Genomic DNA, 22,041 nt, shown 5'->3' on the forward strand with positions numbered 1-22,041 from the left:
GGTGATGCTTGCGGGAGAGATGCGTGCGGGAGAGCCTGCCTGGCCCCGGTCCCCATCCCGCACAGTCTTGCAGCAGCGAGCTGGCACTGTCCGACCCTCGCCTCCCCCTGCCCAGGGGCAGCAGCCTGGCACCGGGGTCCCGAGGTGCGGAGGTGGCTCCTCCCGTGCCCTCGTCGAGAAGCTCCTTGCCTGGCATCACGGGAAGGACGGGGCAGGGTGGGAGCACCCGCAGAGAGCAGGGAGATGCGGGACCCCTCTGCGCCGGGGGATCGAGCCCCAAACTGCTGTGGCTGGGCAAGCCCTGGCTGCCACGCTCATGGGGTTGGGAGCGTCAAGCTCCCGGCCGTGGCTCGGGGGACGCGTGGAGGGGCATGGTGTGGCATGGCACAGCTGTGGGACAAGCAAGGACGGAGAAGGAGTGGGAGGGAGGCAATGGGAGTGAACTGAGCTGCCGGGTACAGCTGGCGTGGGTGGCTGGGAATGCCGGGCCGGTGGGCGCGGGGCGGCACACGCCCGGGGGGCTGCACCCGCAGCCGGGATGCGGCCGGAGCCGTCCATGGGCACCGGTGGGGCAGGAGGGAAGGTGAAGGCTGGGCTGGGGCTGCGGGGAGCGGGCAGGACAGTGGGGGCTTAGCCCTGGCAGGGGGTCCTGGTGCCCCCCAAGGCTCCCGGGCAGGGGGATGCTGGGGCTGTCTCTGGCCTGGGTCTCCGTCCCCGTGCGGGGCTGGGACGGGGCGGGAGGAGCTGATTGCTGACATCTGCTGCCCTGCTCCCAGCCCTGGTGCTTGCCATCAGCATCTGTCGGAGCCGCGCTGCAGCAGAGGTGCCATGGGGCCTGGGTGCGCCGGTGTCCTGGGCTGGCTCCTGCTGGCGCAGGCAGCGTTGCAGGCAGCAGGTAAGTGCTGGCACCGTGTCCCCGAGCCGAGGGCTGCGGAGGTCAGCAGTTTGGGGCGGCAAAGCCGTGGGTTCGGTGTCCGTGGTGGGTGGAAGGGGTGAGCTGGGCTCCTGCCGCAGCCCTCGGTGCCTGCCCAGTCTCTCCTGCCGCAGGCGGCCGTCCCTGCGATGCCAGGGACTTCGGTCACGGCTCGCTGGTGTGCGCCTGCAGCGCCACGTACTGCGACACGCTGGACCCCGTGGTCCTGCCGGCCCCGGGCACCTACATCAAGTACGAGAGCAGCAAGGCCGGCAAGCGGCTGGAGCGCAGCGAGGGGAGCTTCCAGCGCAATGCCAAGACTCCAGGTACCCGCCGCGGCCGGACGCCTGCCTGCGCACCGGCAAGCAGAGTCCATCCCTGCGCGGCGGCTGCGACGATGTTTGTTCCCCCCAGATTTCCATCTCACCCTGGACACGGCGCAGCGGTACCAGAAGGTGAAGGGTTTTGGTGGCTCCATGACTGATGCGGCTGCCATCAACATCCAGTCCCTGTCCAAGGATGCCCAGAACCACCTGCTCCGCTCCTATTTCTCCGAGGAAGGTGAGCCCGGAGCATGGCGATGCTGCTGGGTGACGGGGCCGGTCTGTCCGGCCTCCCCTGTTCGGGGTCTGGCTGCTGAGACTCATGCCGAGGGGCTGCACCCCCCCAAATACCCCTCATCACTGCCCACCCTGTCCCCAGGCATCGAGTACAACCTCGTGCGCGTCCCCATGGCCAGCACCGACTTCTCCGTCCGCCTGTACACCTATGCTGACGTGGAGGGCGACTTCGGGCTGAAGCACTTCAACCTGACGGAGGAGGACACGCGGATGAAGGTGAGTCCCGCAGGGCGAGCCCGAGGCGCCAGGGCTGCAGCGTGGACGGGACGGGACGGGGAAGGGGAGCACCTTCCTGCGGATGGGGAGGGAGAGGACTCATCCTGCTGCCTGCCGTGCCGGTGCTGGGGCAGACGCAGAGAGCTCACTGCCATCCTGGTTCTCTGCAGATCCCCATCCTCCGGGCAGCCCAGGCAGTGGCCAAGCGGCCGCTGTCGCTGTACGCCAGCCCCTGGACCTCCCCGACCTGGATGAAGACGAACGGCGCGATGACGGGGAGGGGGACACTGAAGGGCAGCCCCGGGGACAAGTACCACCGGGCCTGGGCCAAGTACTTCATCCGGTGAGGGGCTGCGGGAGCGCAGTGGGCGCTGGGGTCGCCGTGCCCGGGGCTGCGGCTGGCGCTGCTGCGATGGGGCCGTTCACCATCTGCCCCCGCGCCCAGGTTCCTGGACGAATACGCCAAGCACAACCTGACCTTCTGGGCGGTGACGGCAGGGAACGAGCCCACAGCCGGCGAGATCGTCTTCTACCCCTTCCAGTGCCTGGGCTTCTCCCCCGAGCACCAGCGGGACTTCATCGCACAGGACCTGGGCCCCGCGCTGGCCAACAGCTCCCACCGCCATGTCCGGCTCATCATCCTGGACGACCAGAGGGTGATGCTGCCCTACTGGGCCCAGGTGGTGAGTCCCCCACGGCGGCTCTCCCGGCCCCACGGTGGCTCTCCCGGCCCCACGGCGGCTTTCCCAGCCCCACGGCAGCTTTCCTGGCCCCACAGCGGCTCTCCCAGCCCTGGGCACTGGTGACTCCTTTCTCCTGCCAGGTTCTCAAAGACCCTGTGGCCGCCAGCTACATCAGCGGCATCGGCATCCACTGGTACCTGGACTTCCTGGCGCCCATCGACCTCACGCTCTCCATCACCCATCAGCTCTTCCCGGATTATTTCCTTCTCTCCACGGAGGCCTCCGCCGGCTCCTACTTCTGGGAGCCCAGGGTGGTGCTGGGCGGCTGGGACCGCGGGAGCAAGTACAGCCACAGCATCCTGACGGTAGGGCTCAGTGGGGGCTGCTGACGCGCCCGCCACCCCCTACGCCCGCCCGCGGCTCAGCGCCATCACCTGCCCCGCAGAACCTCAACAACTACGTGACGGGCTGGACCGACTGGAACCTGGCCTTGGACCTGGAGGGGGGCCCCAACTGGAGCAAGAACTACGTGGACAGCCCCGTCATCGTGGACAGCAGCAAGGACGTCTTCTACAAGCAGCCCATGTTCTACCACCTGGGGCACTTCAGGTGGGTGGGGGCCGGGGGTGGCCGGCTCCCGCTGCCGGCTCCAGCCGCCATCGTGGGCAACCAGGCTCAGGCCCTGCTTGTCCCTGCAGCAAGTTCATCCCCGAGGGCTCGCAGCGCGTGGGGCTGGCTGTCTCCAAGAAGTGCCGCCGGTGTGACCTCGAGCACTCGGCTTTCCTGCGTCCCGACGGCGCCGTCGTCCTGGTGGTCCTGAACCGGTGAGTGGCTCAGCTCTGCACCCCGGCTCGAAGCCCGGCTGCCCCCTCTGACCTGCGTCCCCTCTCGCATCCCCACAGCTCCCCCGTGGACGTGCCCTTCGGGATCTCCGACCCACAGGTTGGCTTCATTGAGGCCACGGCTCCCAGTGACTCCATCCAGACGTTCCTGTGGAAGCAGCCAGCCTAGCGCGGCCGCGGCTGGCAGGGGAGGGAGGTGCCGGCACCGGGAGCGCGGTGCTGGCAGAGGGCTTGAGGACGGGGCCCCCGCACGGGGCTGGGGCTGCGGCACAGCCCCCGCCGCCCCGTGACCCCCCAGGGGACCTGTTTGATCTGAGGGCTGCAACGCCTGCTCTTTTCTAGATGTTTTCATAAAATAAACAGGTTTTCTACGACCTCGCCTGCGCCTCCCTGCCCTCCCTTGCTGCCTGCTCAGCGGGCAGGACTGCGCCGGGAGCCAGAGGAGGGGGCAGGTTTGGGGCAGGGGGTCCCACCCCGCCTCTGCCCAGGCTCCTGGGGGCACCCTGCCAGGGATGGGTCCGTGCCGCAGGGAGCTGGCACCCCCAGGGGCGGCATCTCCCTCCCCTCTGCCCGCTGCAGCATCCCCCGAGCAGGGCAGGGGCCAGAAGCTGGCAGGGACCCGGGGCCGGCAGCAGCCAGGACCCACAGCCGGGATTTAGCGCAGGGCCCAGACGTCAGCAGCCGCGGCTTCTCCTCCCGGCCGCGTGCTGCGGTTTCTCCTGCCGGAGCAGCCATCAGCCCCCCCCCCAGCTAATGGGAATCGGGAGCGTCGGGTACATACTTCCCGAGTGACGTTATGGGGGAGCGGGCACGGGGGGGCTGCATTGAGTCATCGCCCTCCCGGTGGGGCCCCTCGAACTGGGCCAGCGCGGGGGAGGCTCCACAGCCGGCCCCGGCACAGCACCGCGGCCGCGCTCCCGGCACAATGCGGGGGCCATGGCAGCCGTGTCGGGGGGACACGTAGGGCGCGTGTCCGTGGAGCTCAGCCCGGCGACGCCAGGCACAACCGGTCCCCGAGGGTGCCCGCAGCGGCGGTGTCAGGATGCCGGTGGCAGCGGCAGCCGGCGGCCTAACAAGCGAGGGCTGTGTGCCGCCCGGCAGCCGGCACACAGGCCAGCCTGGCCAGACGCCGCTTTTCCATTTGCGCGCTCGTAAACCGGCAGCGGCCAGAGGAAACCGCGGCCGCGCGGCCAGCCCCGGGGCTGAGCCCCACTCCGGGTGTCCCAAGGGAGCACCGTGGTGCGGCTGGGGTACACGGTGCCTGGGCAGCCCCCCCCGGCCCCGGGCCCTGCTCCGCAGCCCCCGCGCCCTCGGCCACCGCTCGCGGAGCCGCGCTCACCGCGCGACGTGCTTTTGGCAGTGCCAGCTGCGAGGAACTCCCCGTTGCTGGCGGGCGCGGAGGAATGCAAACAGAGCTGTCAGTGCCGGAGGGATTCCTGCTGCAGGCGCAGCCGCTCGCCGCCCCGCTCGCGCCGCTGCGGGGAGCTGGGCTCCGGGTGTCCCTCCAGCAGCGGGGAGCGCCTGTGCCCTCCCGGGCCGCGGACGCATCCCGCCGAGGAGCCCGGGCCTCCCTTGCCGCTGGTTTCTGCTGCGGCAGGCGGCTGGCTGGGGACCGGCCCAGGCTCTCGGGGAAGCTGGGCTGGCAGCGGCGTGGTGCTGGGCATACCGGCCCCCCAGAACCCGCTTTGCCTGGCAGCCGGAGGGCAGGGATGCCGCAGATGGAGGGCTCAACCCCATAGCTGCCGGAGGAAGGATGGGGGATGCGGCCGAGACGCTCACAGAGGCTTTGAGGAACCTAAAAACCCCACAGGTCTCCCCTGCACCCATCCCCCGAGAGCCCCGAGGCCGGGGACGAGGGGCAGAACCGCGGGGAGGACGCGGAGTGCGGTACCAGGGCAGAGCAGGACAGGCAACGGGGCAGCGCATCGGTGCCCGCTGCAGCGCTCCAGCCTGCGCAACTGGGGAAACTGGGAAGGGCCCTGAGCTTGCTGGGAGGATGAGAAGGTGCAGGTGGAGGAAGGGAGGTTTATTGGCGTGGCAGGCGCGCTCCCCGCGGAGAGGGCTGCGATTCCTGGCGGGACACAGAGCGGAGCACCCGCAGGGAGCACCGCTGCCAGGCTCCCGGCGTAAAAAAAGTCACTTCCAGGGACCAGAGGAGGAACAGTCGCACAGCTCTTCCTCACTCCTCCTCCTCCTCTTCCTCCTCCTCCAGAGCGATGGGCTGGCGGCCAGCCGGCCCCGCGCCGCCGCGCTGGATGGAGACGATGCCGCTCAGGAAGGCGTAGCCCAGCATGGCCGCCAGCCCCACCAGCACCGACAGCAGCTGGTTGCGCCGTTTGTGAGGGTCCTCCTCGGCCTCGCCGCCGTCGGTGCCCGCAGCTCGCGGGGCGCTGGCCGGGGGCTCACCTGGGGGGGCAAAGCCGGGGGGTGGAGGGGGGACAGGGCACCCTGAGCCCGTGGGGCGAGGCGGGGGGATGCATCTCACCTCCGTCCCAGGGGAAGTAGAGGCTGAGGATGGAGGTGCAATAGTTGCACAGGTTCTGCAGGGACTTCAGGTGCTGCTGCAGTTTCCCGTTGGGCAGCTTCGCCTTCAGGAGCGGCGCCAGGCGGCTGAAGACGAAGGCGTCGAGGGAGGCCGGCCTGGGGCACAGAGACCAGCGACTGGGTCACGGTCCCTCCTGCCTCCTCCCGCCGTCCCCACCCGAAGCCACCCTGCGCCCCAGGGGATGGCAAGCGGCTCCTCCTCCTCCTCCTCGGGAGGCCTCAGACGGGGGACAGAGATGCCGGGGTTGGTGGCAGCTCCCGCAGCCTTAATTCCTGCCGCCCGCATCGCTCCGTGCTGTCAGGGACAGCGCTGTCCCCTGCCAGCCTGTCCAAGCCCCAGGGCGACGTGCGCGGGCTGCGGCTTCCCCGCAGACCACGGGGTCTCGGTCCTGCCTGGGTGCGGGGGGCTCTCCGGCCCCAGAGCACCTTCCCCCTTACGGCCACCTACGAGTCTCCGAAGAAAAACTTCTGGGATCCGAGGCGCTGGGACAGGAGAGTCAGGCATTCCCGAGCATCCCGGTAGAGCTGGAGAAGGAGGAGAGAGGGTTGTCACCCACCCGGCTGACTGCCACGGCGCTAAGGGGAGCGGGAAAGGGCGAACCCCGGACCCCAATTAAGACTTTGGCCTCGCGTGGGTCCCTCTGGGCACCCGCCGAGGACCTGCCATGCCCAGACCACGTCCCCTCACCTCCTTCTCCAGCTTCTCCTCATCCTCCATGTAGCCGTCTCCCCACAGAAGCTGCAGCCGCTCCAGGTGCTGCTTGTGCATGCAGTTGGGCAGGAAGAAGTTGAGGGGGAAGGGAATGGTTTCCGCGTACCACTTCCGCGTGAGCTCCACGTAGTTCTTCGCGTCCACCCAGAAGGTGTGGATCTGCAGCGGGGAACAGTCCGTGCCCAGGCCACGGCGGGGCTGGAGCCGGCGCAGCCTTTCGCCGTGGCGGGCGCCGCGGAGCCCGGGCCTGGCGCTGCTCACGCAGGCACCGCGTGTCCGGCACGGACCACGAGGGGCTGAGAGAGCATCAGGGTCAAGGCCAGGCCCCAGCCCTGGCTGCACGACCCACCGCTGCCACGCAAGACCCCCAGCACCCCGATCCCTGTGCCTGATGCTCCACGCTCCTGGGATTTCGCTGCCTGCAACGCTCTCCCGGCAGACGGGCGCACACCCGAGCCCACCGGCATCGCTCCACGGAGCCGATCCAGTCCTCGGCGAGACCGCCTTCCCCCCGAGACGTTGCCAGAGGGAGACTCACCAGCACCGGCAGCAGTTTCTCCTCCAGCAGGGACACGAAGGCCAGCGTGTCCGCCCCTTGCGTAGCCGAGAGGTCGTAGTCGGCGTTATACTTCTGCAGAGCAAACGCGACGGGCGTGATCCGGCGGGGAAGCGGCAAATCCTGCTCGCGCCTCTTGGGCGACCGTGACAAAGCCCCCTCCTTCCCAGGGGGGCTCCGGTGCCCCCCGGCCCGGGTCAGGGGGTGCCCCTCGCCCCCCACTACCTGCTTCCTGAGGTGAGTTATGATCTGCTGCGTTTTGGAGATGGTGCCCTCGTCCCACGTCTTCAGCGCAGGCAGGCGGCCTGAGGGCAGGGAGAGGGGCGGCTGCAGGCAGCGGCGCCCGGGGTGCCGCCCTGCCGCGGGCGAGGGGTGCGGGGGGGCTGTGGCGGGGCGAGGGGCCCCCACGCCGGGGTGAGGGGGGGGAGGCAGAGGGGCACGTGGCGGGGTGGGGGGTGCGTAAGGTGGGGCGGGGGGGCACGGTGACGTGGGTGAGGGGATGAAAGCTGCGTGCGATGGGACACGGGGAGCGTGCCGGGACCAGGGGGGTGCGATGGGGCGAGGGAAGGGGTGCAATGGGGCAGGGGGTGCAATGGGGCAGGGGGTGCAACATGGTGAGGGGTGCAACGGGGTGGAGAGAAGGAGTGCAATAGGGCGGGGGGGTGCAATGGGGTGGGGGTTGCAGGTGCAATGGGGTGGAGGGAAGGGGTGCAATGGGGTGGCAGGGTGCAATGTGGCAGGGGGTGCAATGGGGCAAGAGAGATGCAATAGGGTGCAGTGCAGTGAGGAGAGTGGTGCAATGGGGGGGATGCAAGGAGGTGGGGGTGCAATTGGGTGGAGGGGTGCAATGGGGCAGGGGGTGCAATGGGGCAAGAGAGATGCAATGGGGTGCAGTGCGGTGAGGGGAGGGCTGCAATGGGCTGAGGGATTGGGGGATGCAAGGAGGTGGGGGTGCGATTGGATGGAGGGTGCAATGGGGCAGGAGGGTGCAGTGGGCTGAGGGGGGGTGCAATGGGGCAAGGAGTGCAATGGGGTGCAATGGGGCAAAGGAAGGGGTGCAATGGGGCAGGGGCGTGTGCAATGGGCTACAATGGGGCGAGGGGAGGGGTGCAACGGGGCAAGGGGGTGCAATGGGGCAGGGGGTGCCATGGGCTGGGGGGGGTGCACTGGGGGGGGGTGGGGGGAGGGTGTGCAGTGGGGTGAGGGGGGGTGCAGTGGGGTGCAATGGGGTGAGGGGAGGGGTGCAGTGGGGTGGGGGGTGCCGTGGGGTTGGGGGGTGCAGTGGGGTGGGGGGGTGCAGTGGGGTTGTGGGGGGTGCAGTGGGGTTGGGGGGGGTGCAGTGGGGTGGGGGGGTGCAGTGGGGTTGCGGGGGGTGCCGTGGGGTTGGGGGTGCCATGGGGTGGGGGGTTGCAATGGGGTGGGGGGTTGCAATGGGGTGGGGGGTTGCAATGGGGTGGGGGGTTGCAGTGGCGTGGGGGGGTGCAGTGGGGTTGGGGGGTGCCGTGGGGCCAGAAGGGTGCCGCGGGGTGCGGGGGTGCGGCGGGGCGGGGGGCAGCAGGCGGTGCCGGTGCGGAGGGGGGGGGTCCCGGGTGCCGGGCGGTGCCGGTAGCCCCGGGGGGGGCCCTTACCGGAGGGGCTCCTCCAGGGGCTGCTGACCCGGTGAACCTTCAGCGGCGCCCCCGTGAACCGCGCGTAGGTCTGCAAGGGAGGAGAGCGGCGGCGGCAGCGGGGGCTCGGCCGGGGGGGACGCACCGGTCCCGCTCCCGGTCCCGCTCCCGCCGCCGGCCCCGCCGCTCACCAGCACGGCCAAGCAGTCGGGGTCCACCGAGGGCAGCCCCCAGCCCCCGGCCCAGCAGAACAGCTCCATGGGCGCCGCCATCTTCCCGCCCGACCCGGAACCACCCGGGACGGCTCCGCCCGCCCCCCCCCCCCCCCCCCCCCCGCGGGGCACCGGCGACCGCGGCACCGGCCCGGGGCCGCTCCGTGCCCGGGCGGAGCAGAGCCGAGCCCCCGGGCCGGGGCTTGCCGGCACCGGTCGGGTCCCTGCGGCCGGGACCCGCGCTCCGCCCCGCACGGTTCCATGGAAAGAAACCGGGGCCGGGAGCCCGCTGACAGCGGGGGGAGGGAGCGCTGCCGGTGCGCGGCTCGGGGCCCCCCCGCCGTTACCCGGGGCCGCTGGCGGCCGCCGAGCCGCTGGGGCCGGGCCCGTTGTTATGGAGCCGGGGGAAACAGGAGTAAACAGGGCCCCGGCGCCCGCCCGCCTTGGCCGGCGCTCAGCGGGGAGCGGCCCGGCCGCGCATCCCCGACCGGTCCCCGCCGGCCGCCGCCCCGAGGCCCCGGTGGGGCCCCCCCCGGCCCGGGGCGGAGGGGAGGGAGCTCCCGGGCTGAGCCCGCCGTGCTGCTCCGGGGCTTGGGCCGGGGCCCGGCGCTGATGAGCGCTCTCCAGGCGGGCTGGCTCCGCTCCCGCCCGGCCCGGGGGCTCCGCCTGCCCGGGGAGCACCGCCCGGCCCCGGGGCCGCTTTCCCGGGGGTGCCCCACGCCCGGCCCCGCGCCCTCGGCTGCCGGTGGCGGTCCCCGGCTCTCCCGGGGCTTGGGATGCTCCGGTGCTGCTGGGGCGGCTGGCAACGAGGCGGCCCCAGACTGCCTGACCTCCCGGTGAACCGGTGCCTGCCAGACTCAATTTTGGTCAGCGGGAGCTGCGCCGGGGGCGGGCAGCGCCAGGCCGGGGGTTGGGGGGGGCTCCCGCAGCCCCGGGCCCGCCCCGCTCCCGCTCCGCCGGTGGGGCTGCGGCCGGGCCGCCGTGGCCCGAGCGCCCGCCGGGGTCCCCGGGATGCGCTCCCGTGATTGACGGCTCTTTGTTTCCTCCTCGCCGGCAGCTCCGGCCCCTCCCCGTTCGCACCACCCCGCCCCGCCGCGCTCCGCTCCGCACCGGCGGTACCGGCGGCATGGGGGCACCGGCGGCCGCGGGGGGCCCGGCGCTGGCCGCGCTGCTGGCGCTGCTCCTGCTGGGCGCCGCCGGCGCCGTTCGCCACGGCTTGCAAGGTAAGGCTGCTGCCGGACCGGGCCCCGGGGCGGCGGCCCCGACGGGGCGCCCGGCCCGCTGCCAGCCCGGGGGGCGGCGGCTGGACCCCCCCGGTCCCGCTCCCCGGTCCCGCTCCTCGGTGCCGCTCCCCGGCTCCGCTCCGCGGCCCGGGGCGGCTGACAGCGGCTCTGCTCGCCCTGGGAGGTCTGGCAGCGGGGGACAGAGGGACATTCATCCCCGGAGCGCGGCGCGGCCGCCGGTACCTCCCCGGGACCGGCTCTGCCCGGGGGCAGCTCGGGGCAGGGAGCCGCCGGTCCCGGGGCCGGCTCGGGGCAGCTCGGGGCAAGGAGCCGCCGGTCCCGGGGCCGGCTCGGGGCAGCTCGGGGCAGGGAGCCGCCGGTCCCGGGGCCGGCTCGGGGCAGCGGGGGCTCCCGGGGCCGCGGTGCGCGGCTGGGGCTCGCCCCGCAGCCGGGGCTGCTCCCGGTCTGCCCGGTGCGGCTGCACGGAGCGGGCGGGCAGCCGAGCGGCGGCGGGACCGGGCTCTCCGTGCTTCCCCGGAGCCCCCGGGGCCGGGGGGTCCCTCCAGGGGCTCCCGGTCCCGCTGCGCCTTGGCGGGGCGGCCGCGGTCGCTGCTCCGCCGGGGCCGGGCCCGGGGGGGGCTCCGCGCTGCCCCCGCAGCCCCAGGCGAGCGGCGTCCCCGCTCCGCTCGCCATCCCCCGCGCCGCCTGGCCCGGCCCTGCCCGCCCCGGCTGCTCGGTCGCCCCCGCGGGGAAGCCCCGGTTGCGGAGCGGGGGAAACGGACGGGCTCCGGGCCGCGGACCCCCCCCGGGCCGCCGGTCCCGCCGGTGGCGGGGGCTCCGCGGGTCGCTCTCGGCGGTTGCGGCCGCGGCGCTGCCGGTCCTGGAGCGCCACCGCGCGGGGCCGGGGCTGGGCGGGGCCCGGAGCCCCCGGGGCTTCCCCGGGACCCCCCCGGGCCCCGTCCCCTCGGTCTGACCGGGCTTGCAGCGGGCCGGGCCGCGGTGCCCAGCACCGGGCATCCCCGCGCTCCTGCGGCCGGAGCTACGGCTGTCGGGCAGGATGCGACCCCGGTGCTCGGCTCCCGCAGTCATCGACCTGCTGATGGTGAGCGAGGCCCGGCAGATGGCCAGCATAACGCACAAGATCCGGATGGAGCTCCTGACCGTTAACGACGTTTACCTCCTCTCCACCTTCCGCCTGCCCCCCAAGCAGGGGGGGACCCTCTTCGGCCTCTACTCCAAGAAGGACAACACGAGGTGGCTGGAGGTCTCCGTGGTGGGGAAAATCAACAAAGGTGGGTGCCCGCTGCGCGGGGCCGTGCTGGCCCCGCTCTCGCCGTGATGCTCAGCGAGAAACGGAGACTGCGTTCCTGCCGTCCGCGGGGCCCGCTGGGGAGAGCGGCGGGATGGACGCGGGTCTGGGGGCTGCCGGTGTTGGGGGGCGAGAGCTGACGGCCCCTTCCCGCTCCCCCGCAGTCCTGGTGCGTTACCTGCGGGAAGACAACAAGCTGCACTCGGTCAACCTGCAGCACGCGCACGTGGCGGACGGGCAGAGCCACACCGTCATCGTGCGCCTGAGCGGGCTGCGCGGGGACATGCTGAGCGTCGAGCTCTACGTCGACTGCAAGCAGATGGACTCCAGCGTGGGGCTGCCCGAGCTGTCGGAGATCCCGCTGGCGGAGGTGGAGTCCATCGAGGTGCGCACAGGGCAGAAGGCCTACCAGAGGATGCAGGTGAGTGCCGGGACCCCCCGGGGGGCCGAGACCTTCCCCCTCCGCGCCTTCGGGGACAGGCAGAGCCTCCCGCGGCTGACCGCGTCTCCCCTCGTGCGTCAGGGGTTCGTGGAGTCGATGAAGCTGATCCTGGGAGGGTCCATGAGCCGCGTCGGAGCCCTGAGCGAGTGCCCTTTCCAGGGAGACGAGTCCATTCACAGTGCAGGTAACGGCACGTCCACGCCCCGCGCCGAGCAGGGGCAGCGCGGAGGGCTTACGGGGTCACCCACGCGTGCTACGCACTGTGGCACGCGGGGGCGGGAGGTGACGGCGCGCCGCACAGAGGGGTGCTCCTGCCTCTCCCGGTCCAGGCGTCCCCGCGCAGGTGGGAGCTCCTGCGCCGGGCACGCGCTGACCGGGAGCGACCGCACAAGGTGACGCCGCGGGGCTTTGATGGCGGCATTGGGTAATAGCTCGTCTCTCTCCTTGCAGTGACAAGCGTGCTGGCGTCCATCCTGGGTAAGTCCCCGCTCTGCTTCCCCCGTTCCCTGGCGTGAGGGCGACGGCGACGTTTGGGGCTCCACGGAGGCAGAAACCCCCCCGCAGCCTGTCCCAGTGCCCCGAGAGCCTGCAGGGCCCCAGGATGGGGCGGATCAGAGGGCACGGGCCATGCTACGTGGGAAGGGGTCCTGTGTGGACCAGGGAGGAGGAGGAGGAAGGGCCGTCGGCTGTCTTGGCCTCCTGGTTCAGTGCCGGGGAGCAAAGCAGTCCCCAGTCTGTCCTGGGGCTGACCTTGTCCTTTCTGCTCCTGGCAGGCGAGCAGACCAAGGCGCTGGTCACGCAGCTCACCCTCTTCAACCAGGTCCTGACCGACCTGCGGGAAGACATTAGGGACCAGGTGAGGCGGCGGGGTGGTATCGGCTCTCCCCGGGCCGGGTTTGCCCAAGAGGAGGGTGCCAGCCCGTCCGCTGCATCCCTCTGACGCTCCGCGCTCTGCTGCCTCGCAGGTGAAGGAGATGTCTCTGATCCGCAACACCATCATGGAGTGCCAGGTCTGCGGTGAGTGCTGGCCGGGCTCTGCTCCCACCGCAGCGGGCGAAGGGCCGCCCCGTCTCACCCCCTGCCCGGCCCTCCTTTTCTCAGGCTTCCACGAGCACCGGTCCCGTTGCAACCCCAACCCCTGCTTCAGCGGCGTGGACTGCATGGAGACATACGAGTACCCCGGGTACCGCTGCGGGCCCTGCCCGCCGGGGCTGGAGGGCAACGGCACGCACTGCGCCGACATCGACGAGGTGGGCACGCGCCTGGGGCGGGTCAGCGGGCGACGCCTGAGCCCCAGCACCGCCACAGCAGCGTGGGCGGACAATGCTTCCCCTCTCCGGGTGCATCCTCAAGCCGGGAACGCCGGGATGCCCTGGGGCGTGCGGGATGCCGTGCCCGAGGGTGAAGCCTTTCTCTCTCCCCGTGCTGCAGTGCGCTCATGCCAATCCCTGCTTCCCCGGCTCCAAGTGCATCAACACGGCCCCCGGCTTTCGCTGCGAGCCCTGTCCCCGCGGTTATCGGGGCAACACCGTCTCTGGCGTGGGGGCTGACTACGCCAGGGCCAGCAAGCAGGTGAGCGCGGTGCCGCAGGACTCGGCCGGGTCCCCGTGGGCACTCCGGGCTGCGGGGATGCGGGCAGGGAAAAGCCTGCGACGGTTTCTCCCGCGCTGCTCGCAGGTTTGCACGGATATTGATGAATGCAACGATGGGAACAACGGGGGCTGCGACCCCAACTCCATCTGCACCAACACGCTGGTGAGCAGAGCTGCCCCGCTCCCCTGCCTGGCCCCCAGGGCCGCTCTGCTCCCCTAATCCTGCCCCTGCCCTCTCTCTCCCAGGGCTCCTACAAGTGCGGTCCCTGCAAGTCCGGCTTTGTGGGGAATCAAACGTCTGGCTGCGTCCTGCAGAGGTCCTGCAGCATTCCCACCTCCAACCCCTGCGACATCAACGGCTTCTGCGTGTTCGAGAGGAACGGTGAAATATCCTGTGCGGTGAGCGGGGGATGATGAAGCGGAGGGGCGCAGGGGGTATCGGCACGGGCAGCCCTGGGTTCTGCCAGGGCCCTTCCCCGCTTCCCAGCCCCTGATTTCTTCTTTCTTCAGTGCAACGTGGGCTGGGCTGGTAACGGCAACGTATGCGGGCAAGACACGGACCTCGACGGCTACCCGGACGAGCCCCTGCCCTGCATCGACAATAACAAGCACTGCAGGCAGGTGGGTGTCCCGCGGAGGGAGGGCAGCGTCCTCGGGGACGGGGGGATGGGGCTCGGGGAGCCCGTGGCAGGGCTGTGCTTCAGACCTCGTCTCCTCCCCGTCGTTAACGCTGCCTGTGCCCGCAGGACAACTGCCGCCTGACGCCGAATTCGGGGCAAGAGGATGCCGACAACGATGGCATTGGGGACCAGTGTGACGATGATGCCGACGGCGATGGCATCAAGAACGTGGAGGTGGCTGTGCTGAGCGGGCGGGACGTGCCTGTGGCTCTGGGGGCCGTGCTTGGCAAAGGGCTTCTCCCTTTGGCTTGGTGCCGACGTCCTCAAGATGCTGCTTCTGGGGACCAGCAGGCTCTGGGGTGGTCCCAGTCGGTGTGCTGGAGGAGATGGCCTCCTGCCCTGGCCCGTGTGGGACTGTGGCCATCCCTGCCCTCTTCCCCGCAGGACAACTGCCGGCTTTTCCCCAACAAGGACCAGCAGAACTCGGACACCGACTCCTTCGGGGATGCCTGCGACAACTGCCCCAACGTGCCCAATAACGACCAGCGGGACACGGACAGCAACGGCGAGGGGGACGCTTGCGATAATGACATCGATGGGGACGGTGAGCGGCTCTCGGGGCCGGCCTGCCCGCACGGGGCCGGGGCCGGGGGCCGCTCGCAGAGTGGGGCTGCTGTCACGCCAGGCTGGGGGGACAAGGGCATCCACCCCGCGCTGTCCTTGCAGGGATTCCCAACATGCTGGATAACTGCCCCAAGGTGCCCAACCCTCTGCAGACGGACCGGGACGAGGACGGCGTCGGGGACGCTTGTGACAGTTGTCCTGAAATGAGCAACCCCACTCAGGTATGGCCGGGGCCAGGCAGCGCGGGGGGCCCGGGGCGTGCAGGACCCTGCCCAGCGGGCGTTGGGGGGTCCTCCTGCAGCCCCGGGGGGTCCGCTGAACTAGGGCTCCGGTCTCCTCCAGACAGATATGGACAGCGACCTGGTAGGAGACATCTGTGACACCAACGAGGACAGGTAGGGACTGCACTGCTGCGGGGTCACCTCCCCGTCCCATCCCATCCCATCCCTGGGGGCAGAGCTGAGTGCCCGGCTCGGGGCTCCGGGAGAGGGGACGATGGGGCTTTGGGGGCTGGCAAGGGTGCTGGGATGCGGTGCCGGATCCCCGGTTTGTGGCGCTGCTCTGACCCCGTTCTTGCTCCCAGCGATGGGGACGGGCATCAGGACACCAAGGACAACTGCGCCGAGATCCCCAACAGCTCCCAGCTGGACTCGGACAACGACGGGCTGGGGGATGACTGTGACAACGACGACGACAACGATGGCATCCCTGACTACGTGGCGCCTGGCCCAGACAACTGCCGCCTCATCCCCAACCCCAACCAGAAGGACTCGGACGGTGAGCGCGGGGCGGGCGGGAGGAGGCAGAGCCGCCCGGGCTCAGCCCGGCCCTGACCGACGTGCGCGTCCGCAGGGAACGGCGTGGGCGACGTGTGCGAGGAGGACTTCGACAACGACACGGTGGTGGACCAGCTGGACGTGTGTCCCGAAAGCGCCGAGGTGACGCTGACCGACTTCCGCGCCTACCAGACCGTCATCCTCGACCCCGAGGGGGACGCCCAGATCGATCCCAACTGGGTTGTCCTCAACCAGGTGTGGGTGCTGCCCCCCGTGTTTCTGGGGACTGCGCTGCCGGGGTGGGAGCAGAGGGGGGACCGGGAGGTCCCCGGGGCTGCTGGGGACGCCCCTCACCCCGCTGTCCCCCCCCAGGGCATGGAGATCGTGCAGACCATGAACAGTGACCCGGGCTTGGCTGTTGGTAAGGGATCTTCTCCCACCTGCAGACCCCGTGGGGCAGCCCCCCCGCTCCTGCCCCCCTGCGCTGGGGGGTGAGGGCTGGGTCTTTGCCCCGCGGAGGGGTGAAGGGTGGGCTGAGGGAGCCGGGGTGCAGGGTCCCGCGCCGGGGGAGAGGGCTCCTTGCAGCGTTTGCCTGCCCATAGGCTACACGGCCTTCAACGGGGTGGACTTCGAGGGTACCTTCCACGTCAACACTGTCACCGACGACGACTACGCCGGCTTCATCTTCAGCTATCAGGACAGCGCCAGCTTCTACGTGGTGATGTGGAAGCAAACGGAGCAGACGTACTGGCAGGCCACCCCCTTCCGCGCCGTGGCAGAGCCAGGGCTGCAGCTCAAGGTGGGTGCTGGCCACCCCGCGGGCTGGGTCGGGCGCCCCGGCCGCGTCCCCCCTGACGCCCCGTGCACCTGCAGGCAGTGAAGTCCTCGACGGGCCCTGGCGAGCACCTGCGCAACGCGCTGTGGCACACGGGCCACACGCCCGACCACGTCCGCCTGCTCTGGAAGGACCCACGCAACGTGGGCTGGCGGGACAAGACGTCCTACCGCTGGCAGCTGGCGCACAGGCCCCAGGTGGGCTACATCAGGTGAGCAGGGGCCGGCCGCAGGGTGGCCACGGGGGCTGCTGGGCTGGGGGCTGCTCTGGCCATGGCGTAGGGGGAGGATGCTGGCCGGTGGGAGGTGGTCCAGCCCCGGTGGGACCACAGCGGTGAGACCACAGCGGTGAAGGGATGTCGGCTGTGGGGAGAGGTCCAGCCCCGGTGGGACACCGGTGGGGTATACTGGCCGTTGGGAGGGGGTCCCCTTCGATGGGGCTACCCTGGTGGGGAGGATGCTGGCCACTGGGAGGGGGTCCCCTTTGATGGGGCCACCCTGGTGGGGAGGATGGCGGCCGTTGGGTGGGGTCCAGCCCCGGTGGGACCACACCGGTGGGGTGGCCATTGGGACTGGGGCCCCCCTTGGTGTGGCCACCCTCGGTGGGGCCACCACGGTGAGGAGGATGCTGGCCGTTGGGAGGGGGTCCAGCCCTGGTGTGGTCCAGCCCTGGGGAGGGGTCCTGTCCCGGTGGGACCACACCGGTGAGGGGGTACCAGCCCCGGGGAGGGGTCCTGTCCCGGGGAGGGGTCCTGTCCCGGTGAGGGGTCCTGTCCTGGTGGGACCACACTGGGGAGGGGATGCCGGCTGTGGGGAGGGGGCTCCAGCCCCGGTGTGCTCCAGCTGTGGGGAGGGGTCCTGTCCCAGTGGGACCACACCGGCGAGGGGGTACCGGCCCCGGGGAGGGGTCCTGTCCCGGTGAGGGGTCCTGTCCTGGTGAGGGGTCCTGTCCTGGTGGGACCACACTGGGGAGGGGATGCCGGCTGTGGGGAGGGGGCTCCAGCCCCGGTGTGCTCCAGCTGTGGGGAGGGGTCCTGTCCCGGTGGGACCACACCAATGAGGGGGTACCGGCCCCGGGGAGGGTCCTGTCCCGGTGGGACCACACCGGGGAGGGGATGCCGGCCGTGGGGAGGGGGCTCCAGCCCCGGTGTGCTCCAGCTGTGGGGAGGGGTCCTGTCCCGGTGGGCCCGCGGGCGCGTTTCCCCTTTAAGGATCCCGTCGGGGCGGCCGCCGCGGGGGGGGGCTCCGCGGGCCGGGCCCGTTCGCCCCGCCGGGCCCCCGCGGCCATTGTCCCGTCGCCATGGCGACCCCGCCGGCCGCCGGCGCCTTTCACATGCAAAGCGCCCGACAAAGGCGGCGGGGCCGGGGCGGGGGCGGCGCGGGGGGCTCCATCCCGGCCCCGGCGGGGGGCCCCGGCCCGGTGCCTCCATCCCACCCCGGGGCGGGATGCCCCCGGTCCCAGCCTGGGCTGCCCCGGCCCGGCGCCCCCGCTCCCCCCGCTCCCCACCCCAGCCCCGGGTCGGGATGCCCGGTGGGGTCCCGGTGGGGTCCCGGTGGGTCCCGGTGCCCCGCTGACCGGCCGGCCCGGGCCCTTCCCCCCGCAGGGTGCGGCTGTACGAGGGCCCGCAGCTGGTGGCCGACTCCGGGGTGATCATCGACACCACCATGCGCGGGGGGCGGCTGGGGGTCTTCTGCTTCTCCCAGGAGAACATCATCTGGTCCAACCTGCAGTACCGCTGCAACGGTGAGCACCGGCCCCCCCCCCCCCCCCCCCCCCCGGGGCCCCGCCGCACCGGGGCGGGGACCGAGAGCTCGCAGAGCATCTCCTCCCTCGGCCCTGCTGCGGGGGTCGGCCCGGGGGCTGGGGGGGCTCCCGCTTTACCGGGGCTTGCCCCCTACCCCCGGTTCCTGACGCCCCCCCGCCGCTCCCGCCCCGCAGACACCATCCCCGCCGACTTCGAGCCCTTCCGCCGGTTCCTGCTGGAGGGACGCGAGTGAGCGGCCGCGCCCGGGCCGGGCCCCCCCCGCCAGCGGCACCCAGGGGCGCCCCGGGCCCCGCAGCCCCTCCCGGCCGGGCCCCGCTCCCGGCCCCCCCCGGACTTTGCACTGCCGGTACCGGCGGGGGCGGCCGGCAGCGGGGCGAGCGGGGCCCCGCGGGTGGCGGGGCTGCCCCCCCCCCCGCCCCGCCCCGGGCGCTGCCTGCCCCGCGCGCTGCCTGCTGCGGTCCCTGCCCGAAGTCTGGCCATAAAGTTTTGAGTGTTTTCTAGCCTGCGCGCCCGGTTCCTGGGGGGGTCCCGCTGCCCCCCCCCCCCCCGCGCCCCCCCCCTCCCCCGGTGCTCCCGGTCCCGTCCCTCGCCGTCCTCCCGGTGCTCGTCGCGGGGGTGAGCCCGGTGCTCGGCCGGTCCCACCGGCGGAGCCCGTGGCGGCGGGAGGCCGGGACGAGTGCAATATTGGTAGGCGAGAGCACAACACTGCACCGCATCCCGTCCCTCCCGCCGCCCCGGAGGGAGCGGAGCCGCCGCCGCTCGGGCCGCTCCGTGGGAACTGCGCGGCGCGCGCCGAGCCCCGGCGGCAGTGCCCGGTCGCCATGGCGACGGCTGTCCCGGCAACGCGGCGGAATGTGCACCCCCCCCTCCTCCCGCCCCGCCCCGGAGCGCCCGGCACCGGCACCGGCCCGGCCCCCCCCGCCCCGCGGCGGCGGCGGCGACAATGGGCGCGGCGGCCCCGGGCCCCCCTCTTAAAAGGGCAACGCGGCGGCCGCGGGGCAGCCCCGCCGGTACCGGTGCGAGCGGTGTCCGCTGCCCGTTCCCGCCCCGGGGCCGCAGCGGGAGCGGGGCGGGGGGTGGCGGGGCATCACGGCGGCCGCTGCGCGCACCTGTGCGGGGCCGGGGCAGGTGAAATCGGTACCGAGCGCTTCCCGTCCCGCCCGCTCTCCGGGGGGGGGGGGGGGGAGGGGGTGTGCACGGCGGCGTGGGGCTCCTGCCGCCCCCGCGGGGCGTCCGCGGGACCCCGGTACCGGTACCGGTGCCGCTCGGCGGAGCTGGGGCGCGGGGCGAGGGTTGCGTCGCGCCGCGCCGCCAGGGGGCGCCGCAGTTCCAGCGCCGCCGGGCGTGGCGGGAACGGGGCCCCCCCGGGTCCCCCGCTCCCCCCTCGGACACGCGTGGGGCCCGGGGCTGCTGCCCGGGGGCCGCGGGAGCGGGGGTGCCCCGAGGGGACGGCGCTCTGCGTGCCCGGTGCCTTCCTTCCCCTCAGCCGCCCCCCACGCAGCGTGTCCCGTGCCGCGGGGGGGCAGAAGGAGGCGGCGGTGGTGCGGGAGGGCGCGGCCACCCGGGCGAGGGCGGTGGGAGGCAGCATCGCTGTGCGGGAGCTGCCCTTCCCCACGGCTGAGGGGCTTCGGGGAGGTCGTGTTCCCCCAGAGCCTGGCTGCCCGTCCCCTGCCCGTCCCCTGCCCGTCCCCTGCCCGCGTTCCCCTTGCAGGCACCAAGGCTGCGGACCTCATCGGGGGACGGGGCGCAGCTGGGTCCCATCGCACCAGCGCTGACGCCCAGGCCGCCCGTCCCTGCCCCGCTGTTGCTGCAGCACAAGGGGGGTCCCCTCCTCTCCGCCCCCCTTTGCACCCACACCTCGGGCCCCCCGGCGTGGCTGGGCTGGCGGTTCAGCTCCACGCAGGGCTGGGCAGGGTACCGGCCCCGGGGGGCCCCGCCAAGCCCTCGCCGGGACCAGGGCCCTGCCTGGGAATCGGGGCTCTCCCGCAGGGCAGGGGCAGGGAGGGACCAGAAAGGCCGGTGTGGTCCGGCCGTGCCAGGAGCCCGTGTCACCGGGGAGGACGGGGGCTCTGCGCCCTGGCACGGGTGGCACCGGGTACCTCGGGGCTGGAGCATCGGCATCCGGCTTGGCACTGGCCATCGGCCTGGGCCAGGGGCCACGTCCTGAGTGGGAAGGGGGTCTTACGCCCGCTGGGGCTCTCGTGCCCGGGGGGGGCCCTGGGACCTGGCAGGGAGGTTACTGGGAGGTACTGGGATTTTATGGGGCCCTGGGCCCCACCTGCGTAAGCATTTCGGGGGGGGATCACCGGTGTTTATTTGAGTGTAGGGCGAGGCAGTGGCTGGCCGGTAATGATTAACCTCAGGCTGAGCCAGAGGATGAGGCTCCCCCCAAGCGAGGGGCTGGGGGGCTCCGTCCCCCCGTGCTCCCCACCAGGTCCTGGGGGCCATGGCTCCCCCCCACCCCTCCCCAGGGACGCCCAGCCGCTGCCCCTTCCCCGTGCCCCCGCCTGAGGCTGCGTCCCCCCACGGCGCGGGGGGAGGATGCCATGGGGGCCCCATCAGCGAGGCGGCACCCCCGTGCCCTGCGTCAAGCAGGGTGGAGGGACCCCCCCTCCCCGGGGCGAGCGGCGGGGTGGGGCCTCGCCACCTGCTCCAGGTGCTCTATAAAGCTCCCGCCGCTGCCGAGCCGCCAGTTCCTGATCCCGGGATCGCAGAGCGTGCCGCCGGCTAACGGGAGAGCAGCCGCCACAGAGCCCCGAGAGGCGCTGGGACCCCCCGGGACGAGCCCCATGGCGTTCACTGCCCTTCTGCTGCTGCTGGTGCTGGGCGCAGGTGAGGGGTTGGGGCCGGTGGGACCCCGAGCCGAAGGGAGCCGGGCTGGGAGCCGGGCGAGTGGGGAGGTAACAGGGCAGGGGGACGGGAGCGGGGTCCCCTGGGCTACTTTCTGAGCGGGGAGCGGGGGACACCAGCGCCGGTGGCCCTCGGCACCCCGGCGGCAGAGACATTGCCATCTCTCCTGGTCTGGTCCCTGGCGTGCAGCACCCCAGGGCTGGTTGTCCCCGGCAAAGCCGGGACCTGGGGACCTCGCTGTGGCCATGACCCCTCTTAGCCGGGTCTGAAAGGATCGGGCAGCCGGGCTCTGCCGGGGCCAGCCGGAGCAGGCTGCGCCCGGGGCTCGCAGGCTGGTATGCAGGTGTGTCTCGGTGAGCCGTCCGGACCCCGGGCTCTCCTCCAGTGCCACCAGCTCCCGCGGCACCCACTGGGAAACCGCCCAGGAGCCACCTGTGCTGGCCGGTAGCCAGGCCGTGCGGGTCCGGGGTGGCACCCCACCCTCCCAGCCCAGCGACATGCAGCAAGGGAGGTTTTACTGGGGGGGGGGGGGCTGTCCCCAAGCCCCCCAGCGTGGCAGGGTCCCCTCAGGAGCAGGGGGGATCCGCAGGGCTGGGCACGGAGCTGGTGCCAGCCACCCAGGAGGCACCACCTGGACCCTCCGTGGTGCCGCGTGTGCCCAGCACAAGGCCCAGTTGTGGGGCGTTCCCGAAGGTCTTGGCCTCGTGGGCAGCGGGAGCCGGCAGCGGTCGGCGCCTGGACATCACGGTGCTTCTCGGTGCCTTGTGGCGCGGGGGGTGTCCAACCGAGGAGCCGTGATGTGAAAAACCTTCCCAAAGCACCACTGCAGTCTCAGCCACCGACTCCTGGTGCTTCCTCTAGGTACACGTGCCACGGACGCCAACGAGACCATCACGGACACAACCGCAGCTGACAGAGTCACCATGGAGACGACCATGGAGACAACCACGACCGACACGACCACCATGGAGACAACCACGACTGACACAACCACCACGGAGACGACCACCACAGAGACAACCACCAAGACAACCACCAAGACAACCACCACCCCTACGACCGCCGCTCCAAACGTCACGATCTCCAAAAACACAAGAGTC

The 22,041-nt window shown here is 72.2% G+C and overlaps 3 protein-coding genes across 3 annotated transcripts; 2 read left to right on the forward strand and 1 right to left on the reverse strand.

Moving 5' to 3' along the window:
* Positions 1-828: 828 nt before the first annotated feature.
* On the forward strand, positions 829-3,443 carry LOC309600633 (lysosomal acid glucosylceramidase-like; the record flags this gene model as incomplete). The annotated part of the gene is made up of 10 exons (XM_082333082.1): positions 829-895; positions 1,048-1,239; positions 1,328-1,474; positions 1,616-1,749; positions 1,920-2,092; positions 2,195-2,432; positions 2,573-2,797; positions 2,878-3,041; positions 3,131-3,256; positions 3,335-3,443. The coding sequence occupies 10 exons, from the start codon at positions 829-831 to the stop codon at positions 3,441-3,443; spliced, it is 1,575 nt and encodes a 524-aa protein (XP_082189208.1).
* A 1,869-nt stretch (positions 3,444-5,312) lies between these two features.
* MTX1 (metaxin 1) lies at positions 5,313-8,968 on the reverse strand. The gene is made up of 8 exons (XM_082333129.1): positions 8,885-8,968; positions 8,715-8,784; positions 7,312-7,391; positions 7,069-7,161; positions 6,507-6,689; positions 6,267-6,343; positions 5,760-5,914; positions 5,313-5,680 (listed from the first exon to the last, which is right to left on the reverse strand). The coding sequence occupies exons 1-8, from the start codon at positions 8,963-8,965 to the stop codon at positions 5,454-5,456; spliced, it is 966 nt and encodes a 321-aa protein (XP_082189255.1). The 5' UTR covers positions 8,966-8,968; the 3' UTR covers positions 5,313-5,453.
* A 2,259-nt stretch (positions 8,969-11,227) lies between these two features.
* Positions 11,228-18,553, forward strand: THBS3 (thrombospondin 3; the record flags this gene model as incomplete). Its single annotated transcript, XM_082333025.1, has 22 exons — positions 11,228-11,420; positions 11,602-11,858; positions 11,961-12,063; positions 12,330-12,356; positions 12,653-12,735; positions 12,845-12,896; positions 12,981-13,129; positions 13,311-13,451; positions 13,557-13,634; positions 13,718-13,870; positions 13,982-14,092; positions 14,218-14,325; positions 14,536-14,695; positions 14,818-14,936; positions 15,058-15,110; positions 15,299-15,492; positions 15,568-15,746; positions 15,864-15,912; positions 16,094-16,290; positions 16,365-16,537; positions 17,930-18,069; positions 18,265-18,553. 22 exons carry the CDS (start codon positions 11,228-11,230, stop codon positions 18,321-18,323), a joined length of 2,778 nt encoding a protein of 925 aa, XP_082189151.1. The 3' UTR covers positions 18,324-18,553.
* Between the last annotated feature and the right edge of the window lie 3,488 nt (positions 18,554-22,041).

Source organism: Platalea leucorodia (genome assembly GCF_965183815.1).
Source record: "Platalea leucorodia genome assembly, chromosome: 24".
Lineage (NCBI taxonomy): Eukaryota > Metazoa > Chordata > Aves > Pelecaniformes > Threskiornithidae > Platalea > Platalea leucorodia.

Bases quoted from the DNA above. Each gene is read 5' to 3' on its own strand.
- MTX1 (XM_082333129.1), bottom strand. From the start codon at position 8,965: ATGGCGGCGCCCATGGAGCTGTTCTGCTGGGCCGGGGGCTGGGGGCTG. The intron at 8,785-8,884 runs GTGAGCGGCGGG...CCTCCCTTGCAG, and splicing joins CCGACTGCTTGGCCGTGCTG to ACCTACGCGCGGTTCACGGG. The intron at 5,681-5,759 runs GTGAGATGCATC...TTGCCCCCCCAG, and splicing joins CTACTTCCCCTGGGACGGAG to GTGAGCCCCCGGCCAGCGCC.